Source organism: Mytilus trossulus, chromosome 3, assembly GCF_036588685.1.
Source record: "Mytilus trossulus isolate FHL-02 chromosome 3, PNRI_Mtr1.1.1.hap1, whole genome shotgun sequence".
Lineage (NCBI taxonomy): Eukaryota > Metazoa > Mollusca > Bivalvia > Mytilida > Mytilidae > Mytilus > Mytilus trossulus.
Window position 1 is genome coordinate 58,916,529 of NC_086375.1, and position 24,682 is coordinate 58,941,210.

General features: G+C 32.0%; 1 protein-coding gene across 1 annotated transcript; it reads left to right on the top strand.

The window, feature by feature from the left end:
• The first annotated feature begins 5,228 nt into the window (after positions 1 to 5,228).
• Positions 5,229 to 24,250, top strand: LOC134711977 (calmodulin-A-like). Its single transcript, XM_063573042.1, has 5 exons — positions 5,229 to 5,684; positions 19,027 to 19,057; positions 20,023 to 20,166; positions 23,024 to 23,266; positions 23,938 to 24,250. Exons 1-5 carry the CDS (start codon positions 5,682 to 5,684, stop codon positions 23,967 to 23,969), a joined length of 453 nt encoding a protein of 150 aa, XP_063429112.1. The 5' UTR covers positions 5,229 to 5,681; the 3' UTR covers positions 23,970 to 24,250.
• Positions 24,251 to 24,682: the final 432 nt, after the last annotated feature.

Sequence of the window (24,682 nt, forward strand, 5' to 3'; positions counted from 1 at the left end):
GGTTTTTAAAGTAGGCATGAAAGATCGACCCCAAGATGTTATATTCAATGTTTAAAGTTATCAGTTCAATGCCAGTCAATTTAAGCGGGTTCTTGAGAGAAGAGAAATCTATTACAATGGACTGATAAATGGATTCATTTTAAATCATTTCCTTTACTGATTAGGATAATTGTGCCTATTGTAGAATTCTCAATTACAAATCTGTTCGAAGTAAATTATAGTTGTATCAACAAGAAAAAGTTTCGATGCAAATGATACATAGTTAAATAAAAAAATAAAACGACGAGACAAGAGATCATATTTTATCCTCCACAGTATCAAACATGAAAATATGAGAAGTGGCATTAACATAACAATTTACAAAATACTTATATGACAGATATGTAACAGCAACAACCCCTGAATTAAAGTCTACTGACTTGGGACAGGGACACAAAGAATATAGTGTGCTTAACAAGTTTGAAGGTGTCAACCGCCTTAACCTGGTTGAAAGGGCTTGCATGTAATTCATGAGATTAATACTGAACACAATCTCAACATGTCTAGATACACAACAGCATATTTATTTAAAAAAATAATTTGGTTCTAATTTTTGCTTTATTTGTAGAATTACACACACGTTACCGGCTTTACTGAAGTAGTAATTTTAAAATCAACATAGACTTGTTTACATGTGTCCCTTTTATTAGCAAATGACAAAGGTACCATGGTCGACAAAAAAAATGACTAACTCATAATTTTAAAAACGTCACCAGTGTCTAAGCAGAAAGTTGATGAACAAGGTGCTTGTCGAGGAAGGTCCAGTCCTTTTTCTAAAAAGGTTCTATGGAAATACTTTTAAGACCTTGTTGATAAATAATCCGTAACAACTTCACAACTAATACACGATTGTCTTGGAAGCAAAGATTCTAAATAATGTGTTAAGTAATTCTTTTATTGTTCTTTGCAAAATGTTACTTGTACTGTTTAAACTAGTTTTGACAGTATTCATTAGACGTGGCTCAGTACTTGTAAATCCCGTCGGTGTTATACTAAATTTGTGTCTTTCGTTTTTGCTAATGTTCTTTGTCTATATGCCTTTTTGTTTGTCTTTGTTGACATAATAACTTGTTATTGTGGTGATTAAAATTATATCACAATGTTGACTGTTGTACCCCTTCCTTTTGACATTTTTACATATTATGTCTCTTTGTTTTGTTCACATATCGTTATAAATATAATGAAATTTCATGCGACTGTCATACAACTGAGAGTTTTAACTGACTGAAAAAGCAGGTTTGGTCAACCATTTTCTACATAAGAAAATGCCTGTACTAAGTCAATTATATAACAGTTATCCGTTCGATTGACGGAGTTGAGCTTTTGATATTGCGAATAACTTACCGACTTTCCGTTGAGTGTTCTCCTCGGAGTTGGGGAATTTCGTGACTTCACTCTTGGAAATACAGTTATGTAATAACGTGACGCGCGATGTCCGTACATGTAAGCGTAACACAACGTATGTCGCAACTTTTTGTTATCTACAAAACGTCATATTTAAAGGTTTGACCATCAAAACGTGTTCTTTTTTTTGTAGCTCACCTGGACCGAACGGCCAAGTGAGCTTTTCTCATCACTTGGCGTCCATCGTCTTAAACTTTTTTCAAAAATCGTCTCCTGTAAAACTACTGGGCAAAATTAAACCAAAATTGGCCACAATCATCATTGGGGTATATACTTTAAAAAATGTGTCCGATGAACCCGCCCGCAAACCAAGATGGTCGGCATTGCTAAAAATAGTACATATGGTACAATGCAGTTTTTGGCTCATCTCTTTGAAACCACTTGAAAGCATTAAGAGCAAATCTGCTGTGGTTAAAATTGCTCATTAGGTAAAGATCTATCTTCCCTGAAATTTTCAGAACAAGCGGGCAACTTGTTGTTGGGTTGCTGCCCCTAAATTGGTAATTTTAAGAAAATTGTGCAGCTTTCGGTTATTATCTTGAATATTATTATACAATGTAGATAGAAATAAACTGTAAACAACTATAATGTACAGCAAAGTAAGAGCTACAAATAAGTCATCATGACTAAAGTGGTCAATTGACCCCATAAGGAGTAATTGCCCTTTAAAGCCTTTTTTTACAATTTTCATAGATTTTGTAATTTTTTATTTTCCAGTTACATTCTGGGCCAATTTCATTATAGATGGAGATAATTGTAAGGAGCAAGATTGTTCAGTAAAGTAAGATCTACAAACACATCATCAACACTAAAACACAATTTTGTTATGAATCCATCTGTGTCCTTTGTTTAATATACACATAAACCAAAGTGAGCGACACAGGCTCTTTGGAGCCTCTAATTTTTTTAGAGTAAAAAATAGAAACAGGAAATCTGTCAAAGAGACAACAACCCGACCAAAAATGTACAAACAATCAACGGCCAACAAAGTGCCTTCAACACAGTGAAAAATCCGGAGGCTAACTTGAGAAAGACCCGGAACACTATAATTGATGTATTACATTGTAATCGGCGGAAATGTTTGTTTGTATGTGAACAACACACCTTTTATTTCTTTTTTTCTTTAAATGTGATCAGTATGTGACGAACAATTATTTTAATTCTTTCATTGTTGATTTATTTTGTATGGAAAAAAAAACAAAGCAAGAATCGGGAGCTAGCTTGTTTAGAACGTATCTCTTATCGCACATGTATAGTTACAATTTCTTTTTTCACTTTAACATATATTAAGGACATTCCTAGGATATGAACTACTTACTATGTATTTATTTATTTTTGTGAATAAATCAAAGATTACAATTTGTCATAGTAAACTTTATTACATTATCTTAGCTCAACTTTCCATTTTTCTAGCACAGATAGTATGTCCAGATGCACGGTTTGGGGATGAGTAAGTGCAAATCGAGAATTCACTCTTAACTATGGTGAAATATAAATTACAGATGCCTTTTTTCGTCTGATTGAAGTACTGTCCTCGAATAATTTTTGACTTTTTCTAAAAGAAACCCCCCATCGTCAACTTCACTGGTTCTTAGTTTTTCAGGACAAGAGGATGTGCGCAATAAATAAAACTCTTCATCAGTATAAAGGGCATGTACTGTTCCCTCTACAATCAAGTCGGACATTGCATATTCATTGTCGTTTTCTTCGTCGTCTTCAGTACCTTTGTCGCCAGGTGTAATAGGCACGATCTTTTTGCGACCAATGGCGTTGTTTGTACACATGTTATAATTTCCGTTCACACATTCTTCACACGAATAATATGACACAATACCTTACTGCTAGTTTTTCCGGTTCTGAAATTAAAACTTTGTGTAAACTTCTTATACCCGGGATAGGTTATATGCTTTAACCGAATCACGTTTAATTGTATCTACAAAGCGAAATATTCTCCTCCAATAATGTGACTTCGTATTCTTCAGGGTTTTTTCACATTAGTTTTTATTAAAACAATAATGCGCCTTTTGAACAACGGCGCGGCCTCGCAAAACTGCTAAATCGACTTGATTTGAAAACATTAAAACCCAGCAGCATCCTGAGGACCTTTTGCGTGAATTTTTTTCAAAATGGTTCCTTATAAAAAGATCGTAATCATTTTCATCACAATTATTTCGCAAAGTACCGAAACAATTGCGAGCTTTATATAGCAACAGGACACCCGTCAAAAAAATCGTGAAAACATTCACATTGTAACTAATCGAATCAAGATATTCTTTAACCAAAGACTGAATTTTACTAGTAAAACACTGGTCATGTTTTTCATCAGAACTGATTACGAAGAAGTTCGGTTACGATACAGGGTTCATCGGGAAAACTTTTAACACCATCAAGCTCATAAACAGAATGTCTATAAATGATCGAAACATGAATCGTGACGTCTGTTCTCTGAAAATATGTCGATTGCACATCCACCCTTTCCTTACATGTATAGAATAGTCGAATCACAATACAATTATTTTGGGTTAAAGTTTTCCTTAAGAGATTTGGGTTGAGCATTTTGCCAGTATGACCGAAATTGATGACCTGCAAAATGATCTAAAACATGTTTAAAATGTGCAAACATTTCAGACGGATTTGAGCATTTTCGTACTAATTGAGTTTTTCACTATTATATACTCATATTTTCCCTAACATACAGTTGAAGCCTATGGGTGGTCTCTAAATTCCTGATCGGAGACATAAAGTAAGCGCACACCACATTCGGTGCATTTTCTATCAAGACATGCTTTATTAAAACAGTCATGTGTTGTGTCTTTGCCTCAGTAAGATGCTCATGTACTGGGAACTTATATTTTTCTTTTCCGATAATTGTGGGTGAATATGTTTCTTTCTAAATTCCATACACCCCAGAAATAAAGACTTAGCCTCGACATGACTTGCATCTTGCCAGCTACACCGATTTTCTAATGAAGTATGAACATCGCGCGTAACGTCATACAGTATTGTATTTTAGTTACAAATTTATTCATGTAAAATTCTGAAACATTATTTAATACTTCGACTACTTGATCCGATGCCTAACATTCGATCTACGTAAGTTACCTAACCCGACTTTTAATTCAGTGATGAATACTTTTTTAAGGGTAAATCGTGCGTCGACCAAGTTTTTTATGAATGCAGATAAAAAGAATCATTTATTTAAAATTGATTTCTTGGTATTATTGTCGGCATGAACAGATTTAAAAACTTCCACTTTCAAATGTTTATTTATTTGTTCACAAAATAGGTATTTAAAATTTTTCTCGCACCAAAAAAAATACAATATTGGCCGAATAGATTAAAAGCAGCTGCCTTTTTCCAGAATGTTTAGCGATAAAAGTGTTTAAATAAAACGATGCATGCACTTACAGGCACATCAAAGATTAACACACATCGTTTTATTTTTCATTTATTTTCAAAACGTCTTTATTTTTAAAGTACAGAATGTACAATGTAAAGTACGTCTTTGAGCATGTTTGGTTTAATAAATAAAATGAATATATAGCTTATTCTGCAAATAAAGGCAAAATATTAAGAACAATAACAATGCAATAAAGATATTGTTTAAACGTTTTTGAAACATCGGCGGTAAGGGTGTATCACAGAATTTCACGCTTACTTAACCTGATATATGTATAAGAAAGAAAAAGGCTAAGTAATTAGTGATCGTTCTCGTTATAACATCTGTGTTTTCTACATTATCACTAGGCAAAAAGCTTCTAATTTAATGATAATCATGCAATGTTGATGATCGTTCCGTTTTCTGGTTTCTACGATAACAACAGTCGATGGCTTCTATTCAATAAACGATTTATTATTGTGATTAAAACTTCAGTAAATAACAATTTTTCAAGTTAATCTGGATTTTAATAACTGTTTCATCTTAATCAAAACGCCATTAAAACTTCAACGTGTGTTTATCGGTTAAGCGTTGATTACTGTAATACATATGGACATAATGATTTCTATCTGCACTAATCACTGTCTATGTCTTGACGATCTATACTGTTCTCCTCATAACTAATACACGGGCAGAGGAAACGTGTTATGTCCTAAAGGATTTTTGTCATTGTTTACGATAAATCTTCAATACAGATTAATTTCTATGTAGGAAATCTATAACAAAAAAACTTGTATATTCATCTTACATATTGTTTTAACAAACAGAACTTGGAAATTGAAAAATTATATATATTCAGATGGTAAGTGGATTTTAATCTTCTTTATTCTTTAAGATAAACATGAAATTACCAGTAAACTGTTTATGCTTGTTTTAAATGTGTTGTACTTAATGTTTTTATGAATGAGAACATGTTTGTTAAAGATGCGGAATAAATAAATGAACATCCATCATGGCACGATTTTCTACCTGATAACACGATTTGATTACATATCCACATCCGTTTATCTGAAAGAAAATGCACTTTCTAGTGAATTTAAGTATAAGGTTGTTATCAGTCAATAATGGGTTCAAAGATCTGTTTGTTTGTTCTAAGAAGTGGTATACATAGCTAAAATTAAGTGCAGTTGTTAAAAGGGGGAAAACACATACACGAGTATACATTTCAGCAACAATAACTTCTCTGAGATAGTAACTTTAATATTTTATTTAGAAACACGTACAACATGCTATGGCCGGTCTATGTAAGTGTCGGAACTCTGTTTCTGAAATTTTATGTTCTGGTTATAACTGTTGACACAGGAATATATCACGTCTGTATGTAATTTTGGTACCAAGATGTAATTTAAATATTGAAATAAAATAAATGTTCGAATTCATTACTTTTACATATAAACTATACATAATATTGAAAAATTAATATACATCACCACCACTGACGGTACAGGGTTAAATAATCTCTGTAAAATGAGAGATGCCAATGCTAATATAACTGCATACCAAATGCTATTGACTAGCTAACATATCCAAACATCAAAGAAAATTGTTATGTTTGTCTTAAACGCTTCACACATGTTCTCGTAGCTGCAAAATGCCAATATAAATCATAGATTTGACAAACTCACAAAATCGTTTATAACCAAACTTATTTCGTTTATTAGCCATCCATGAATTTCATTTCATGTACGTACTTTTACTTTCAAAAAAAAAAAAAACATAAGATCAATTGGTACAATTTATTTGTTGTCAGAAACGCAAGCGTCATTAGGTGTGATATCCATAAAAGTTCTATTTAGACAAAAGTATATATAAATAGGAAAACAGATTATTCGTTTTATATAAATGAATATAGTAGGGATTCCTTAGTTTATATCATCGTACTTGGAATTTTGTAATGATTTTATATCTTTTTAAGTTGCATGATACGAGACATATGTTAGATATACAAACTATTTGATTGTACAATCTTTTAAAGGACTTCTCCATCATGTTTTCCTTCTCAATTTAGAAAAAGTTTTGTCTGTTAATCATTATAATAGCCCATAGTTATGATAACAATTCAAGGAGAGGGATATACTAGTAATCAACAAGTACTAAATATTTTAAAGATGACTTGTATCAGGGCCTTTATATGCTTAGTATATACAGTCCTTGCTTGTATTAAAACGCTTTGAATGCCTCTATATCACGTTCTATCCATTATATTGCTTCGCAACACTGCGCGCAGCTATTAGTTTCATGTGATATGATGTTCACTAAATAATTCAAAATTTGGTGACTATGTCGAACGTATCTATCCCATTGAACTAGAGAAAAAGGATGCGACAGATACAGTTAAGTCGGCCTCATATCTTGACTTACATCTAGAAATTGACAATGAGGGTCAATTGAAAACAATACTTTACGACAAAAGAGATGATTTCAACTTCCCAATTGTGAACTTTCCATTTCTAAGTAGCAACATTCCAGCAGCACCTGTATACGGGGTATATATCTCCCAATTGATACGATATTCCCGTGCTTGCATTTCCTATCATGATTTTCTTGATAGAGGGTTACTGCTCTCACAAGGAAGCTATATACCCCGTATGCAGGTGCTGCTGGAATGTTGCTACCTATATACATGTATATCTCCCAATTGATACGATATGCCCGTGCTTGCATTTCCTGTCATTATTTGCATGATAGAGGGTTGTTACTAACAAGGAAGCTATTAAATCAAGAGTTCCAAATGGTGAAGTTTAAATCATCTCTTCGTAAATTTTACGGACGCCATCACGAGTTAGTTGACCGTTATGAATTTAATAACAGTTTCACAAATGATATCGGATATGTTCATCACGTCGTAACTACAATCCCCTTCCCTTTCATAAATGTGACCTACTGAATTAAACTATTTACCGGATTTGATATCTCATAAGCAATACGACGGGTGCCACATATGGAGCAGGATCTGCTTACTCTTCCGGAGCACCTGAGATCACCCCTTGTTTTTGGTGGGGTTCGTGTTTATTCTTTAGTTTTCTATGTTGTTTCGTGTGTACTATTGTTTGTTTGTTTGTCCTTTTCATTTTTAGCCATTGCGTTGTCGGTTTGTTTTCGATTTTATGAGTTTGACTGTCCCTATGGTATCTTTAGTCCCTCTTTCATATTGATTTAATAAAATGACTGTGTAGGAAAACATTCATGAAGATGTCCAAATAAATATTGTGTCAAAAATGTAGACTGGGCTAAAAGTACAAAATAAATGAGTATGTGTACTAAGGAGAGGAATAACTCTTTTCCCCTACTTAAACATTCATATCTTACTTAAAATTGTGAAACAGCAAAGCTTTTCAGAGAGCTAAAACTTGCATTTCGCGTTTTCAAATGCGTTACTCATTTCATATGTTGACCAACAATAACATGTCTCATTCGACCTTTTGTTAACCCTCTGTAAAATAAATTACGATTACTATGGATTAAGTATTATTCGTTGGATTCCAATTTCCGTTGGTTTCGTGGGAACAGGTGAACAACGAAATTAAATATTCCACGAACTATCAATTTTCGATAGGCTTTGTATGCAGAGATTAACAAAACCACGAAAATGCAAGTTTTCCTCAATCCACCAAAATAAATAATTCCACGGTATTATTGGGTATCTAAAGCTAGTATCAATCATACTGTCAACATGGTTCTGGTATTTCAATCATCATTTTCTAACTGTATTACCATGATATCTGAAAATAAAATATTATTTTCTTTATAAACTTTATTTATTTGGAGGGTAAATTCAATGAAATTAAGTTAGAAAACTTCAATCGTACATATTTTTCAGGATTATTTAGAGAGGATATTTTGGCTTAAAACTTGCAGATTTTGTCGATAAATAAATGCAAATAAACAATTCTATGATTATATCGGCAACGTAAGTCCTACTGGGAAAACCAATTAATCTATAGTTTACTTTACCATCAAATCGAAAATAAATATCATCTACCAAAACTAACCACTGCTACTATTTCTTTGCATGTTTTTGGTATTATATCGGAAGCATGTTACAAAAAAAGAAGAATTGTTACATGATTTGTTTTAAAGATCATATTCATTTAAGAAAATTTTTGTTTGATTATGTAATGATAATATCAACGACTTATAAAACTTTGAAGTTGGATGCATGTATCATACATGAATGCATTTAACTAATTGTAATCGAGGCTCAAGAAAAAATCTGAATCAATTTTTTCATAACAATTTGCCCCTTAACTCTATTAATTTTGAGAGTACATTTATTGCTTGAGCAATGAGTGTCTCTAAATTGAGACACAACTTTTTATAACCTTTTTAGGTAAAGTAATTAGTTTTAGTTTTATTAAACAATTCTCATCGACGCATACCACCATTAGTATTCATTTTTGCATTGAAGAAAAGAGCAAAATAACAGTACTTTATGACACTGTCCCTACCGAACGATTGCCGAACTATCAAAATGTGTACATGAAATTACTAAATATGATACTGTCTTATTTAACAGAGAAATGAAAAAAAGTCGTTTAATCTAACGTAATGTTGTCTGAATGTTATTCAATTAAAAATTGTACATAAAGCCGTTTGTCCGTGTACACCTCAGACTTACGCCTATCCAATAGCACCTTTACCCTGATCCATTACAAACACGATATGTTAAGCCTGGCATTTTTCTCTCAATTATTCTACTTGCAGGAAATATATGAAGTTGCGTACTCATGAAACTAATTGGACTAAACTATGTACTTATTCAAAGTAATAATGCCATCGATGATTACTTATATCCCTACACTTATCTATTTGGAAATATCAAGAGTTCGAATCATTGAAGTTGTTCACAAGACTATTATGCAATAAATTGTTTTTTTTTGTTTTTTTTTGCCATATGAATTCTGTGGCGTGTATGGATTGTTCTGTTTAAATTTATTTATATATATTTTCATTTTGTTTTCATTATACAATGTATTTGTTTATACCTTGTACCATCAGAAATTGAAAAGATTTGTTTTATATGATTGACCATCTACTAGTATGCCAAATACGTTGTGATATATATGACGATGCTCCTAGTATTAAGTCCTCTAGTTATGTCAGAAGTTAAGCAATACAATGTTGTATACATCTTCCGTTAATAGGTATAAAAAGATGCGGTATGTGTACCAATAAGACAACTCTCCATCTAAGTTACAATTTGTACAAAGTAAATCATTTATTTATATATCATAGTAAAGCCTTCAACACGGATCTTTGGCTCACATCGAACAGCAAGATATAAAGGGACCCACAAATGACTACTGTAAAACCATTCAAACATGAAAACCTTCGGCCCAATAAAAATGAAATACGACAACCACTGAACAAGAGGTTCCTTGCTGTATTTCAAAAATGTATTTGTATTGAAAGTTGAAACTTCCTCAAGTAAAGTCTATCGTAGAGGGATTCGGGGTTTATTATGTTCCAAAACGGTATTTAGGGACGACATCAAAAGTTCAATGCAGAATTTAAAAAAAACTTAACTCACAACCCCCCCTCCCTTTTTCCTCTCTCTCTATTAACTTAATTTCGGAGAAATCAATTGCCCAATATGGATTTAAGTAAAATAGATTTTGGATTAACAAAACTTGCAGCAATTTTTACCACCCTGCTCCCAAACTGTTTTATTTGAAATTTGTATCCTACATTGATCTTTTGATGTCGTTTTAATTTTTTGCATCGGCATTGTTTGTTCGTTTTGACTTAAGACTTTTATTATTCTGTTGATATAAAGCCTCTCTTTTATTCCAAAATCAATGGTATTATATAGTATGGGTTTGATGCAATGTTTATGAATCTTCAACGATGCCATTACCTCAATATTGTTTGAGATTCATCTGATATTTTTCGTTGCCATAGTTTCAATATGATTACAATAATTTGTACTAATTACTAGTAATTATTGTTTATGCTATGATACGCTATACAACTACTTTGTCACTATTTTTTGGCTTCATATAACCTCCAGAAGCCCTCATGATCTTCTTAATCTTCAAAAAATATATGTGATAAATTGATCTAACAGATGTCAAGTTTTTTCATCAAGGTTGATCAGATGTTAAGTTTTCCATGAATTCATAACAATCTGCTAAGCTAAAGCATTAAAGAAATCCCGAATCTGTCAATCACATCTACGATTTAACCTTTTTTCTCATCTACGATTTAACCTTTTGTCTGTCCATTTCTTTTTTCAAACATCAGTTTTACCAATAACACAACATAATCTTCATCATATATTTTTGACCGTTCATCAATAATTTAAACTTCTGCCGTTTATGTTTACATGACAATCTTTAATTCATACATCAACATTTTTTGATGATTATAAGAAAACCTCATTTTATAATTTTATATCGAAACTTATTTTTTTATGACTATCATATATATTTTTTTTTAGCAAACACAAATGCAAAAAAGTCTTCTTTTTGAGGGAATTCAAAGAGCGTTTTTCGAATAGTTTTTCGGTTTAAAATATCGTGTATGACTGTGTATTGGCGATGAATCAACCCTTCTACTGAGTGATTAAAGATTTGCAACTATGTTTAACAGAAATAAAGAATTACACATCGAGAGTATAAGGTCTATTACTGGTCTTGAAATTGGCAAACAAAAGTTAGCTTAAAAATATATCTAACCTATCCGTACACCGCAATAGGATTATAATCAATCGCAAATATACAACAAATGCAGATCATACCGTGACTTAAGATGGTTTGTTATCTTCTGTTCCAAACGATCGCACTAAACTGTTTTCCATATTACATAAAAGCTCAATTAACTACTCCAAGAGGCCAAACACGTTCCTGTAATACTAGCATTGTTCTGTTCACAAGCTATTCAAAACCGTGATAGCTACAGTACAATCTTTATATAAATGTCACCATAGGAACCACAGTCAATTGACCTTAAATAAGGATTAAAACTTATAGGTTTTACTAAGTTAGGAGAGAAAAACCTTATAAAACATGTTTTCGCTTAATAGGGTGACCTTTATAGCAGGTTGTAATCTAATTTCAGTAAAATGTCGTTTTCTTTACATAAAAATTCGATGAAAATGATTCGAATGATATCAATAAAAACAATATATCAAATCAAGTTTAGAAAACGAGACTTGATTACTTCAATTATTAAACTACACATAAAATTACCTACACCTTTACATAACCAATTGCCAATTGACAATTTCTAGTAATTATTTACATTTTCATTTTTTGCAATTGCATAGTTGAATCAGGGACAAGTAATTTGAAGAAACTAGAGGCTCTAAAGAGCCTGTGTCGCTCACCTTGGTCTATGTGCATATTAACCAAAGGAAACAGATGGATTCATGACAAAATTGTGTTTTGGTGTTGGTGATGTGTTTGTATATCTTACTTTATTGATCAATCTTGCAGCTTACAATTATCTCTTATCTATAATGATATTGGCCCATAAGTGACTGGAAAATATTTTGTATAAATTGGCAAACATTTTTAAAATTTATGAAAATTGTTTTAAATTGACTATAAAGGACAATAAATCCATAAGGGGTCAATTGACAAATTTAGTCAAGTTGACTCATTTGTAACTCTTACTTTGTTGTACATTGGCTGTTTTTACAGCAGCTCAAAAATAAGTTGCCCAATTGGTCTGAAAATTTCAGGGCAGATAGATCTTGACCTAATGAACAATTTTATCTACAAAAGAATTTTTTTCTAAATGCTTTGGTTTCAGAGATATGAGCCAAAACTGCATTTTACCCTTGGGTCAGGTGAGCTAAAAATGGGTTGCCTATAAAATACTGTATATCAACCAATGACATCATAATCGAATGAGGAAAATGAAAAAGTAAAAACGTCTGTTTAAGGAAATTGTTCCTGGCATGATACAATATGAACGATAAAGATGATTGCCTTAGGTAAGAATTGTCAATGTCAATTGATATTTTAGGTAAACAATATGCATATGGTATTTGCGATAATAAATATCGAGTTTTCTGTAACCTTTATGTCATATTGCTTTTAGTCTTGATGACTTTCACGCACAGAATTTAATCACAGATTATTTTTTGACGAATATAAAAGGCCATAAGCAGAAACCCAAAGTGTGTTGCTCTAATAACGAAAATGTCAGTATATTTTTTATAACACAGTCACCGAGATACTGTGTCAATAAAATACTTAAATGTTCGTTATTTGAGAAACACAAGACAAGTCTAATCAAAAGATCAGAGCTTAACCAATCATAAACATGCCCATTTGTAAAAATGTAAACCTAACGTAAAGGAAAAAACAGCGAAAGTTAAACATGTACCGGCTTTCACGACAGATAGTTGCATATTTAATCAAAGTAAGAATTTTTTGTGGCGGCCCTTTATAGTATGCTGTTCGGTTTGAGCCAAGGCTCCATGTTGAAGGCCGTACCTTGACCTATAATGGTTTACTTTTTATAAATTGTTACTTGGATGGAGAGTTGTCTCATTGCACTCATGTCACATCTTCCTATATCTATTAATTACAGTTGTTATCTTGAAATTATTATAAGACAATGTATAGAGAATAACGTTGTAGCTCCATTTCAATTCAAAGTACGTATCATTGTGTCGAACTGTGTTGTGTTGAACACCCGAATGAGTCGAATACATTTCTCAGTCACAGAAATATACGAAAAAGAGTGAACTTGTTTAACAACCTTGATATAACAGGATATCTTATTATCGTCCAAGACCGAGAATTAAATCGTTCTTCAATAAAGGACCAAAATATCGTCCCCCCTCAATTATAATTTGGAATGAATGTCGTAATATCATCCACGACTCACTCCTTACTTACTGTTCGAAATGGATAAAACGGGGAAAAGCTGACAAAAAATCTATTTATTTTTTTAATTCAGTAATGAACATAGTTGATGTACGTATTCAACATTTAAAAGAACATTTTTTTCATAACAATAACCATAATAAATCTATTTCTCGTATCAAACGTAAACTAAAAGAATTAGCCAAGGAATCTGTTTAAAAGCTGTTAAAATGTTATTTTTGTTTGACGTAAATTTTACATTGAGGTTCTGCAAAAAGAATTCACCAACAACAAACCTAAACTTTTAACTACCGCTTTACAAACAAAACCAAATACAATGAAAGTCCCAACTATGTATTGGCTTCCGAAGCTACACAAAAAACACCTTACAAATATAGATTTATTTCGTCTTCAAGCCATTGTTCCATTACTAAATTGTCTATTCTTCTTACCAGTACACTTGGTACTATCAAAAACTTGATAATAAAGTGTTCAAATAAGGCCTTCGAAAATAGTGGAATTAATTACTTTTGGAGTGTCAAGAACTCGTTGGAAGTACTTGATAAATTGCATACTTATATTTGTGATTTTGAATCTATTCAAAGTTTTGATTGTTCTACCCTATATACCACATTGCCTCACATTCTCATCAAGAAAAAATGCACACACCTAATTTAAAGGCCATTTTGAAAGTCAGAATGTGAATATGTATGTTTGAACTCTTTAAGGTCCTTTTTTAGTAGCAATAAACAAAATTAAATTATGTCAATTGGACATGCTTTGATACTATATCTACCCTTGATTGTTTACTAGATAACATTTTTGTTTGCTTTGGAGATTCCGTATAACTTCAGGTTATCGGAATTCCAATGGGTACTAACTGTGCCCCACTTTAACAACGTCTGATACACAAATTTAATAATACATTTAGATATTTGGATGATATTTTGTCTCTCAATAATGACGACTTCAGTATGTATACTAAAGAAATTTATCCTGTTGAACTTTCTTTGAATAAAGCTAATACTAACAATGACCACTGCTCTTCCTCGATCTTGATATCAATTCATTAACGGAAAGCTTTATACTAAAATTTATGATAAAACAGATGATTTTTCATTTAAGAATTGAATGCTTCTTTTTGTAAATTTATTGGGGTGTAAAAGCGTTGACAGAAGTACATTTTGTATGAAGCGCGTCATTCTAAAAATGTACGCACGGTCAACGCTTTTACAACCCTATAAAGTTACAAAAAGAAGCATTCAATACTTATAATTACATTTTTTAGCTAGGATCATGAAAACACGATTTTTATCCAGTCTTATTTAATTCACCTGTGCACTTTATTGTAGGGACCTCGTGTCATCATGCATGATAAATTTTATTGTCTAATGCAATTGTTTACGGATTAACATGTGATGGGCAGTTAGCCAATCAGAACAACGTATTATAATGAAACTTACATCTAATGTAATTATTTCCTATTGTTAATAACAATTTTTAGATAGCGACGTTCCCTTGTCAACATCTTACGGTGTTTATATATCTCAACTTGCATGATTCGCTCGGGTATGTTACAATGTTTTAGATTTTAACGAGAGAAATTACTGAAACATAATTACACCAGGGTTTTCGATATCATAAACTAGTCAAAACATTTACTAAATTTTATCATCGGTACATGTATAGGACATCATTCGTAAATATAGCTCAACATGCAGGCTTCTTATACGTTCAGGTATTTCACATCCATTTGTAATGGAAATATTCTTTATAAAGAATAAAGAACAAAAATGTCAGTTTTCACCTCAAAAGCTAACAAAACCTTTTAAAAGACTTATTAAGAAGGGATATAGTTACGATACTGTTGTCAGGTCATTAAAGATTGCATATTTTAGCGTTAATATTGATTCACTTATAGGGTCTTTGCATCGGAACTTAACACATTTTTTTTTAAACCAGTTTTTTGCATGACACGGGTTATGTTCTTCTCATATATGTTATGATGGTATGATACTTAACCCCTAACGGGAAGGATTGTGCCTGATATTCATATGATGAAGACATTATCTTTCAATCAATTTAGCTGTTGAAGTATGGAGCTGGCATGTCAGGTAACTTCTAATAGTATGTTGTTATATACGTATTGTCATTTTGTTTATTTTCTTTGGTAACATCTTCTGACATCAGTCTCATACTTCTCCTGAATTGAATTTTAATGTGCGTATTTTTATTCGTTTACTTTTCTGCATTGGCTAGAGACATAATGGGAGGGTTTATGTCTTATACACATGTTTAACCCCACCGGATTTTTGTGTCTGTCCAAGGTCAGGAGCCTCTGGCCTTTGTTAGTCTTGTATTATTTTTAATTTTAGTTTCTTGTGTACAATTTCTAGTTTCGTACTGCGTTCATTATCACTGAACAAGTATACATGTATTTGTTTAGGGGCCAGCCGAAGGACGTCTCAGGGTGTATGAGTTTCTCGCTGATTTGAAGACCTGTTGGTGACCTGCTGTTGTCTGTTCCATGCATGGTCGGTTTGTTGTCTCTTTGACGCATTCCCCATTTCCATTCTCAATTTTAATTCGATTTCTCGGTTGTATATTTCCAGTATACACATATACATAACAAAAAAATGTTTACTTCAATAATCTGATTTTAAGCTAATAGAAGATTTTTTATCTGAGCACTTCTGAAAAGTGTGAACAACAAATAATTTACACATTCAGTCTGTCATATAAAGGAATGTGTGAGGCATTTACCTGTTTGTTTTGTATCACGAAAGAGAGTCTTGTCACTTTTTTTTCTTCAAATTCTGCTAAAAGCATATAAGAATAATTATCTTCTAATATTTCAAATGTAACGCGTTATTAATATGGGTAAATTCAGTGCTGTTAATCGTTAACTATGATGTAACAGATTTGATGTACACACAAAACGAATGAGACAGATTCCGGATGTTTGTAGTTATATTTGGCCATTACGGACTCGGATCGTGATAATATAATGAAGTACACTGATCATTTCAATTGATTGATGATATTAATGATTGCTCTACTGCAAATTCCTCCTTCAATAACATGTATCGATGATTTATTCCTCGTATGTAAATACTGATCACAACACACTCAATCTTGTCTAGTTACTTATTTGGGCTCATTTCATTTCTGCAAATGAATAACATTTGTATACCTTGATTGAGTTAGAAACACTGAATTAGGTAATGAAGAGAGTGGTAATGAGATGACTGACTTTTAAAAGGCATTCTTCCTTTATTGCTGCTGTGTAATTTTGTTTTACCGAGGTCAACAGGATTCATATTTAAACTGAATGGTTTGGTTTGTGTTGCTCAGTCTTCAGTTTTCTTTGTTGTGTGTTTCTCTGTTTGTTTGTTTTTTGTTTATACCCATGGCCTTGTCAGTTTATTTTCGACTGGAAGCGATTGTGTTACTCGAGCATCCTATACAATAGAGGTGCAAAGCCACTAAAACAAATCGTCACATCCGTTTTTATGTAATACAAGTAACAAAAAGTTATTCATTTGTTTACTTTTTTGTTCCGTTAAATACTTTAAGTAACCCGAGATGACTCTTACTTATGCTTGCAATCAATGAAAAAGAGAGTAAACATTCAGCGAGGATTATAATTCTCTATGCTATTATTTGAAGTTAAATTGTTTACTGTGTGACTAGTATTGGGTAGAATTAATTAAAATTTTAATTTTAGTTTCTAATTTATGAAACAAAGGTACCCCTCCCCCCCCCCCAATAAAAGAAAAACGTCAACTCATTTACATCCATCCTATTTTGGACCATAAAAGTTACCATTGGTAGGTAACGATGTATTAAATTGTACAATAAATAAATGATACGTAAAGCTAGTTTGATTAAAGGGAAACCATTGTTTGTGCCACCACAGAACCTACTGAAAACTGAAGTTTAACATAAAACTTGCTGGAAAGTCTAAGGGTTCAAACAAGATTGATATGGATACTTTGGTGAAATATTACATAACTAACATTTATTGATTTGTATAAATGAACACTACACGAACTATTGTTTCCTTATCAGCTGTTACAATGTTGGCAAGATGAGTATTTGGTCATTTCCTGATCCTCGCTGCTACAATTTATCATGATGTGGTGTTCCAGTGACATTTACATGTCTTTCTTCTTCGAAGTTTTGAAACTATAAAGGAACCAAGGTTTCAACCTTCTCCTGCAAAGATAACCTTAGATGGATATGACTATTTAATCTCCTTTTGTGGTCAATTTTAATTTCTTTAAATATTGTCGAATAGCATGATCACATTCTTTATTTCACAATATTGAATTGGGTTGTTAGTTTCCAAATTCAAGATTGCTATACATTTCAGTTTTTCCTTTGATCTGCCGTGACTTCACCGTGTTAAATTTACAAATTACCCAAAATATATTGTGTGTGTTTACTTTCTTGACCATTGAATGTATGGTTTGATAAACACGTCGTATTCACTGACATTACCACGGCTTACCATAACAAAAAGTACTAGAACAAATGAGTAGATCCGGTAAGGACTGATTTTGGCCTCAAATTGCATCTGACGAAAGATTTTGACCACTTTTTAAACACTTGTGTCTATTTCATTTGATTCAATTAATTTATGTGAAAGATTTTAACTAATTTAGTCATTAAAAACGCACCGATTCAAGCTCAAATATGACAAATCTATAAAATATGCCTTAAAATGTCTCTTTTAAGATGGTTTTTGTCAAAAATGAAAGTGGCCGCATCCGTGTTCATCCTTAACCTTTATATATGTTATGTATTATCATCAAATACAACTTCCATTTCAATATTTTTGATGAACACGAATGCGGCCACTTTCGTTTGACACGGAAACCGTCTAAAATTTAACCAACGTGCTAGAATTGTGAAGATTTCAGTAATTTAGCATGACTCAATGGTGCTAGTACCCGATATATGTATATCGTATTGTCAAAAACAGCCCACATTTAATTAGCAGAGGCATTCTACTGTCCAATAAATAACTAAAAGTATACATTTTACCAATTTTGTAAAACTGCTATATTTTGGAGCCGAAAAGAGGTCTTACTGGACCTACTCCTTTTGAATCGAATAGATATATCAAATGATTTGAGTTGTTTACGTAAAAAAAAGTCGTGTCATACTTATTCAAACATTATGAAGGTTATTCCGATTGAAACTCGATGACTTGGGCCATTGGAATTTCGTATGTGTTCACTGCTATACTGTTTATAATAACCAATTGACATTTTATTTTTTCTGTATCTAGACTATATTAGCTGTATTTGTTTATTTCAGGCTGGTCAGTTTTCAGAAGAAACGATAAGTGGTAAGCATTTGTGTGTCTAACGAATATTTAAGTGACAGTCGTTGTAACTTTGAAAATATCAAAACAGAAAAGGGAAACGATTTTTATATTCGTGCACTATTATTCGTCTTGAATCTAAATCATTGTCATCTTGAATGGGGTTTTGTTTGTCATTTTATCTTCCCTGCCTAATTTGTACTGAAGATAAACATTAAGAAAGAGTATACTCATTGTAATAGTAGCGTCAACAAGAGCATGTAATGGTGATCAGGTTCACTTGTCATATCGTACTTGTTATAAACATTTAAACTTTGGGGTCGCACAAGGTTCTAAGTCAAATAATACGAATTACTTAACCTTGTGTGTTAATTTAAGTGTTTAAAACTTAAACTTTCTTCTTTTCCCGTAGATCTACATATGCTTTACTCTTTTTACTTTTTAAATCCCAACTGGAAGGCATCTGACATTCTGAGTGAGCGTAAACTCATTGTTACCGATAGCCGATGACAAACAAGTTACAGGTAAAAGATCCAATTTTATTTGTATTGCGGTTGTCCGTATGAAAATGATTCTAAGTGTCTATTATTTATATTGAATTATAAACGTCAAAATGTAATCAAAATGCCCTGCATTGTAATGGAGAAAGCAAGACCGTATTCACAGAATCGTGATCAGATCTAGGTAAACAGAGCTTTCAAAAGCAAACAGAAAATGCACATAATATTAAATAAACAAAACTATGCAATTGATGAAAAAATCTTTTACACCAAAGAGAAACTCGTAATTCAGGTTTATATTTGGTACTGCTTACTGAACAAGAAATGAATAACATCTGTTTTGCATTGTTTGTGTGCATTCAACATGACAACAAACATGCTTCAAAGTAATACTATACAGCATGTAAGTACACATAAACGTGTATAACGTGAAGGTTTTTATCACCTATATTGTACATCATTGTTACTATCATTCATGTTTTTTGGCAGACTGGAGAGAGTCGTTTTCATTGTTCGACAAGAACAGAGACGGTGTCATATGCTGTAGAGAATTGGGAGGTGTGATGAGGTCAATAGGTCAGACACCAACAGACGATGACGTTCAGAAAATGGTTTCAGACGCAGACAAGGACGGTATATGTCTTTTAACTTCTAATATTTGCTATCACTAATCATATTAATATGCCAATCACAAGATAATTACACAAAGAGAACACAAAAGGATATCAGACTGGATGTTGTCGAAGCATTATTTGTTTATAATTGCATTATCTCGAGTCTATTACTATTATTAACAAAGCAACCTTGGTATTCGGGTATTAATAAATAAATGTTATTTCGTCGTAGTTCTTGGGGTTTTTTTTTGTGTCGTAGCGATATCATCAATGAGCATAACGGAAATTTCAAAAACAATTATATGACGTCAGCCTATTTATATACCGAGTGTTCTAAAATATGTTGCTTACATGTAGACACCAAATTATATTTAACTGTTTCATTTGAGTGGTTAATTTTAAAATTTTTGAAAAGGCAAATAATCTGATTTCTGTTCAACAATGGAATGATGAGTTTATTTTCAATTGTATTTGTTTGGTTCTGGGTATCGGAACTTCCTCCTCGAAATTGTTCATGTGTGGCTTATGTCAAGCACATCGACGAAACCTCTCTGCCAGTTATTGTCTAAAATTAAATAAATAATTAAATGAACGTATATCAGTATGAGGAATCATTAAACAATTTTATTTTATTTAAAGGAAATAGTGGTTCAAAGATAGAATTAAATTGACCGATTTATATGTTGTCCGCCAACAATTTTATCAACATGAACGAATGTTAAAATATTATACTGACTGGTTCAATATTATACAATTACTGTCTTTTGATGAGGTAAATATGTAGTTTTATTGACTTTTGAAAAACTGATATTCACTAAGGCCAACGGCCGAAGTGAATATCAGTTTTTCAAAAGTCAATTAAACCACATATTTACCGAAACAAAAGACAATAATTGTTTTATTCCATATTCCGAGATAAATGTATGTAATGGCAATTATTTACCTAAACCAATTGTACATTAAACTTTTTTTTCACAAAATTATGCACGAAAAGGCACGCGACGTTTTGCGCGGTGAATATCCTTTTTCGCAGGTGAATATGCTTATTTATTCAAAATCCAATTCATATAGAAAACCCTACTAAAATTTTATCAATATGGAATAATGAGCAATATTGTATATAGCCTGAAGATTATTCAACGCGACATTCGATATACAACTTCTAAGTAACTGTTTCGCATATGCACAATATTAACCGGACTGATGTATTAACTATGGGAATTTGAATCATATTTCTTCCTAGAAATTCAGTAAAACACATGTATCTACACTTATGACAATTTGCACAAAGCCAAACAAAAATAAATTAAATATTGTGATATCTTGAAGTCATAATTCTAAATGTTAGCAAGAAATGAGCTGTTAACAGCAAACAGGGTTTCTATAGTTTAAAGGCTTTTTCATAGTTGATTGCCATATACCACATTCTGTTCATACTTTCCAAGTTATCAAGGATCATAACTCCTGAACGGCAAATTTAAAAATCATCAAATTGAAGTTGACCTCCACTTCGTCATTAGTAATAGCATGATATGATAAGCATTCGTTAATACACAGAAATGACATACACAAATCAAATAAAGACGGTTATAACTGCCCTGTCCTAGATGTAGATATTTCATATTTACACTGGAAACACTACACCAAAAAATAGAAGATTTTTCTTTTCCTATTGTTCGTTTTCCTTCTGTGAATGGTTATTTTCCTTTGGCTCCATCTTTCAGTGTTTGTGTATCACAACTCGGTCCCTATGTCCGTGTTTGTAGTGACGTTTTGGATTCAATTGATGTAATCTATGTATTACTGGTATATTATTGACCTAATTTTTCCATAGAAATATATTTCTAACCGGATATTTTAATTTTTATTTATATGTTGTTTACTGATCCCAGAATTTTAGATACGATCCCTTTTAATTATTTGTTCCTTGAGATACATGTATTCTAAAAGATAACCAAGTCAACACTGTAATTATATCTTTGAATATTGTTATTATTGGTACATATTGATTTTGAAATCAGTAAATTTAAACCAAACTATATAATTGTTAAATGCATATGCACATTCTCGGTTCTACAATCTACCTATACCTGTATTTTGGCATTGTCGAAGATCATGTTAATGACGTCTTTACTTTAAATCAATTGGATGTGTACTGGTCGATTATTAAGTCTTTGATATATGATTTGTTTGAGTAGTTATTATTGTCTTTTGCCTAGCTGTCAGTACCTGTGAGTGCTATCAGATCTGAACTCGAGTGTTTTTTATGTTGTGAGGGTTGATGAATGGCTCAATATCCTTCCACGTCAGGACGATTTTTGTTTCTTGTTTCCTGCTTTAAATCGAAGTAAAGACGAAAATGTTTTCGTTTGAATTAGTTTATATTTGTCATTTGTTTTTAATTGGCGGCATTTTATAGCTAACTTTGCTGTCTAGGTTTTGCTCGTACGGTGACCTATGACATTGGTGTAAACTGGTGGAGAGTATACACAGTATAGTCTTAAAATCTATCAGGAGCATTAACTCCTGAACGATAAAAGTGAAAATCGTCAATATTGGACGTTCATTTTATAATCACTGACAACATATTAAAATTTGATTGGTTGAACATGTTGTAAGTTATGGTACAGAAACTACAAAAAGTATCATTTTCCGATATATCAAGAACACTAACTTCTGAGCGGTAATATTGCGAATCTGCAATTCAGAAGTTATTGAACTCAAACTGTTGACATTGAATTTCGTTCGCCCGCCGTACAACACCAAATAAATAACCGTATTTTTACCCGGAGAAAACCAGGTTAATAAAGCTTTTGATATTTTTTTTTCTTTTTAAAATTTCATAACTAAAACTCACATATTTAAATGTATTTTAGGGAATGGTACTGTCGATTTTGATGAATTTGTAGCAATGATGTCTCGTTACTATTCGACTATGGACCCCGAGAAAGAAATGAGAGACGCATTCCGTGTATTCGACAAAGATGGAAATGGTTATATCAGTAAATCAGAATTGAAGTCAGTTATGCACAGTTTAGGAGAAAAACTAAATGACCAAGAAATTGAAGAAATGATCCGTGCTGCTGACGCTGATAAAGATGGTGCAATAAATTATTCAGGTATCTTGTATATTGCACTTATGATGTTTAAACTCCAAAATACTTAAATAACATTTGAAAGTTTCAAAACAATAATCTTCATGGTTGTGATAGGGTTTTTTTCAAAGATAACATTATTATCACACTGTTTTAACGTTGAAGCCCAAAGAAACATACCTACAAATTTGCTTACAACACTAGAAAATGAAAACATTACATTGAAGAAAAAAACATTGCTTCATTCACTTTCTGAACCGGTAACTTGAACAACAGTTTTATATAACGATTGCTACCTCTAATGAAGATACGTAGAGGACTTATATAAATCATACAATGATAAGATACCTTAATCAAATATACTTGATAACGTTACATCATCGACAAAGAATAAATGCATATGACATGACAAACAATGTATACTAATTAAGATCTAGACTGTTCCAGTGCAAAACAACTGAAAAAGGAATTACTATTAATATTTGACACAATCCAACATCAACACTTAAAAACAAAAAGAAATTAAAAATCAAATGATATAGATAATATCATGTTAGTGAAATTTGCTGTATAAATTCAAAGAATATGTCATGCATCTAATTACGATAACAAATATGCTCCAGTGGTTCTTAGCTCTGAAATACTACATTTTTATCATTGAATTGTCTAATTTCTTCTCTCTTTTTTTTTTTTAGAATTCGTCAAAATGGTATGTCAAACGAAGTGATGTTAATTGACAAATTCTTTAAACTGTAACATATCTAACATATACTTATCATTCCCAAAGAACGACAAAAGTTTCCGATCAAGACACCATCTACCTTGCAAGATATCACCACCATTATAACCAGTAATTGGAACTAATAACTACATAGCAAACTGATATCCTTGTTCAGTGACAGTGACATTACTTTATCCATTTTGAATGTTGTCATGTTTGTTTGTTGCGAAAATGTATATTGAATGTATGTCAACTTCCTTTTACAATAAAGTCAAGGCTTGAACATACTTTGTTTATCAAAATTTATATCCTTACACTACATGTTGGGTTTTTTTTCAAACAAAATTGTTTTCTACTTTAGCAACACAATATTTTCTCAGTACAATGAAGTCATATATGAAAATTGCAAAAGGTCGTTTATAAAAAGTTTCATTTAAAAGTCGTATGAAACTTCAAATTCATAGAACTTTTGTTTATAAAATTTAAAAAAGAAATCCTTCTCATTTTCAAACTTTACATAAATGTACCGACATTGAATTGTTGAATTCCCAGACTGATTCGCTGATATTTTTCCATATGCAGTGGCCTACATTACATTAAGAGACATGTTTTGTCGAAATGCGCATCTGGTGCAACAAAAATGGTACCGTTGATTTTATTACTACCACTGGGTCGATGCCTCTGCTGGTGGACTATTAGTCCCCGAGGGTATCACCAGC

What these genes read in the sequence shown, in the direction of transcription:
- LOC134711977 (XM_063573042.1), top strand. An exon ending in TTCAGACGCAGACAAGGACG is followed by an intron (nt 20,167 to 23,023) that starts GTATATGTCTTT and finishes AATGTATTTTAG; the next exon opens with GGAATGGTACTGTCGATTTT. An exon ending in TGGTGCAATAAATTATTCAG is followed by an intron (nt 23,267 to 23,937) that starts GTATCTTGTATA and finishes TTTTTTTTTTAG; the next exon opens with AATTCGTCAAAATGGTATGT.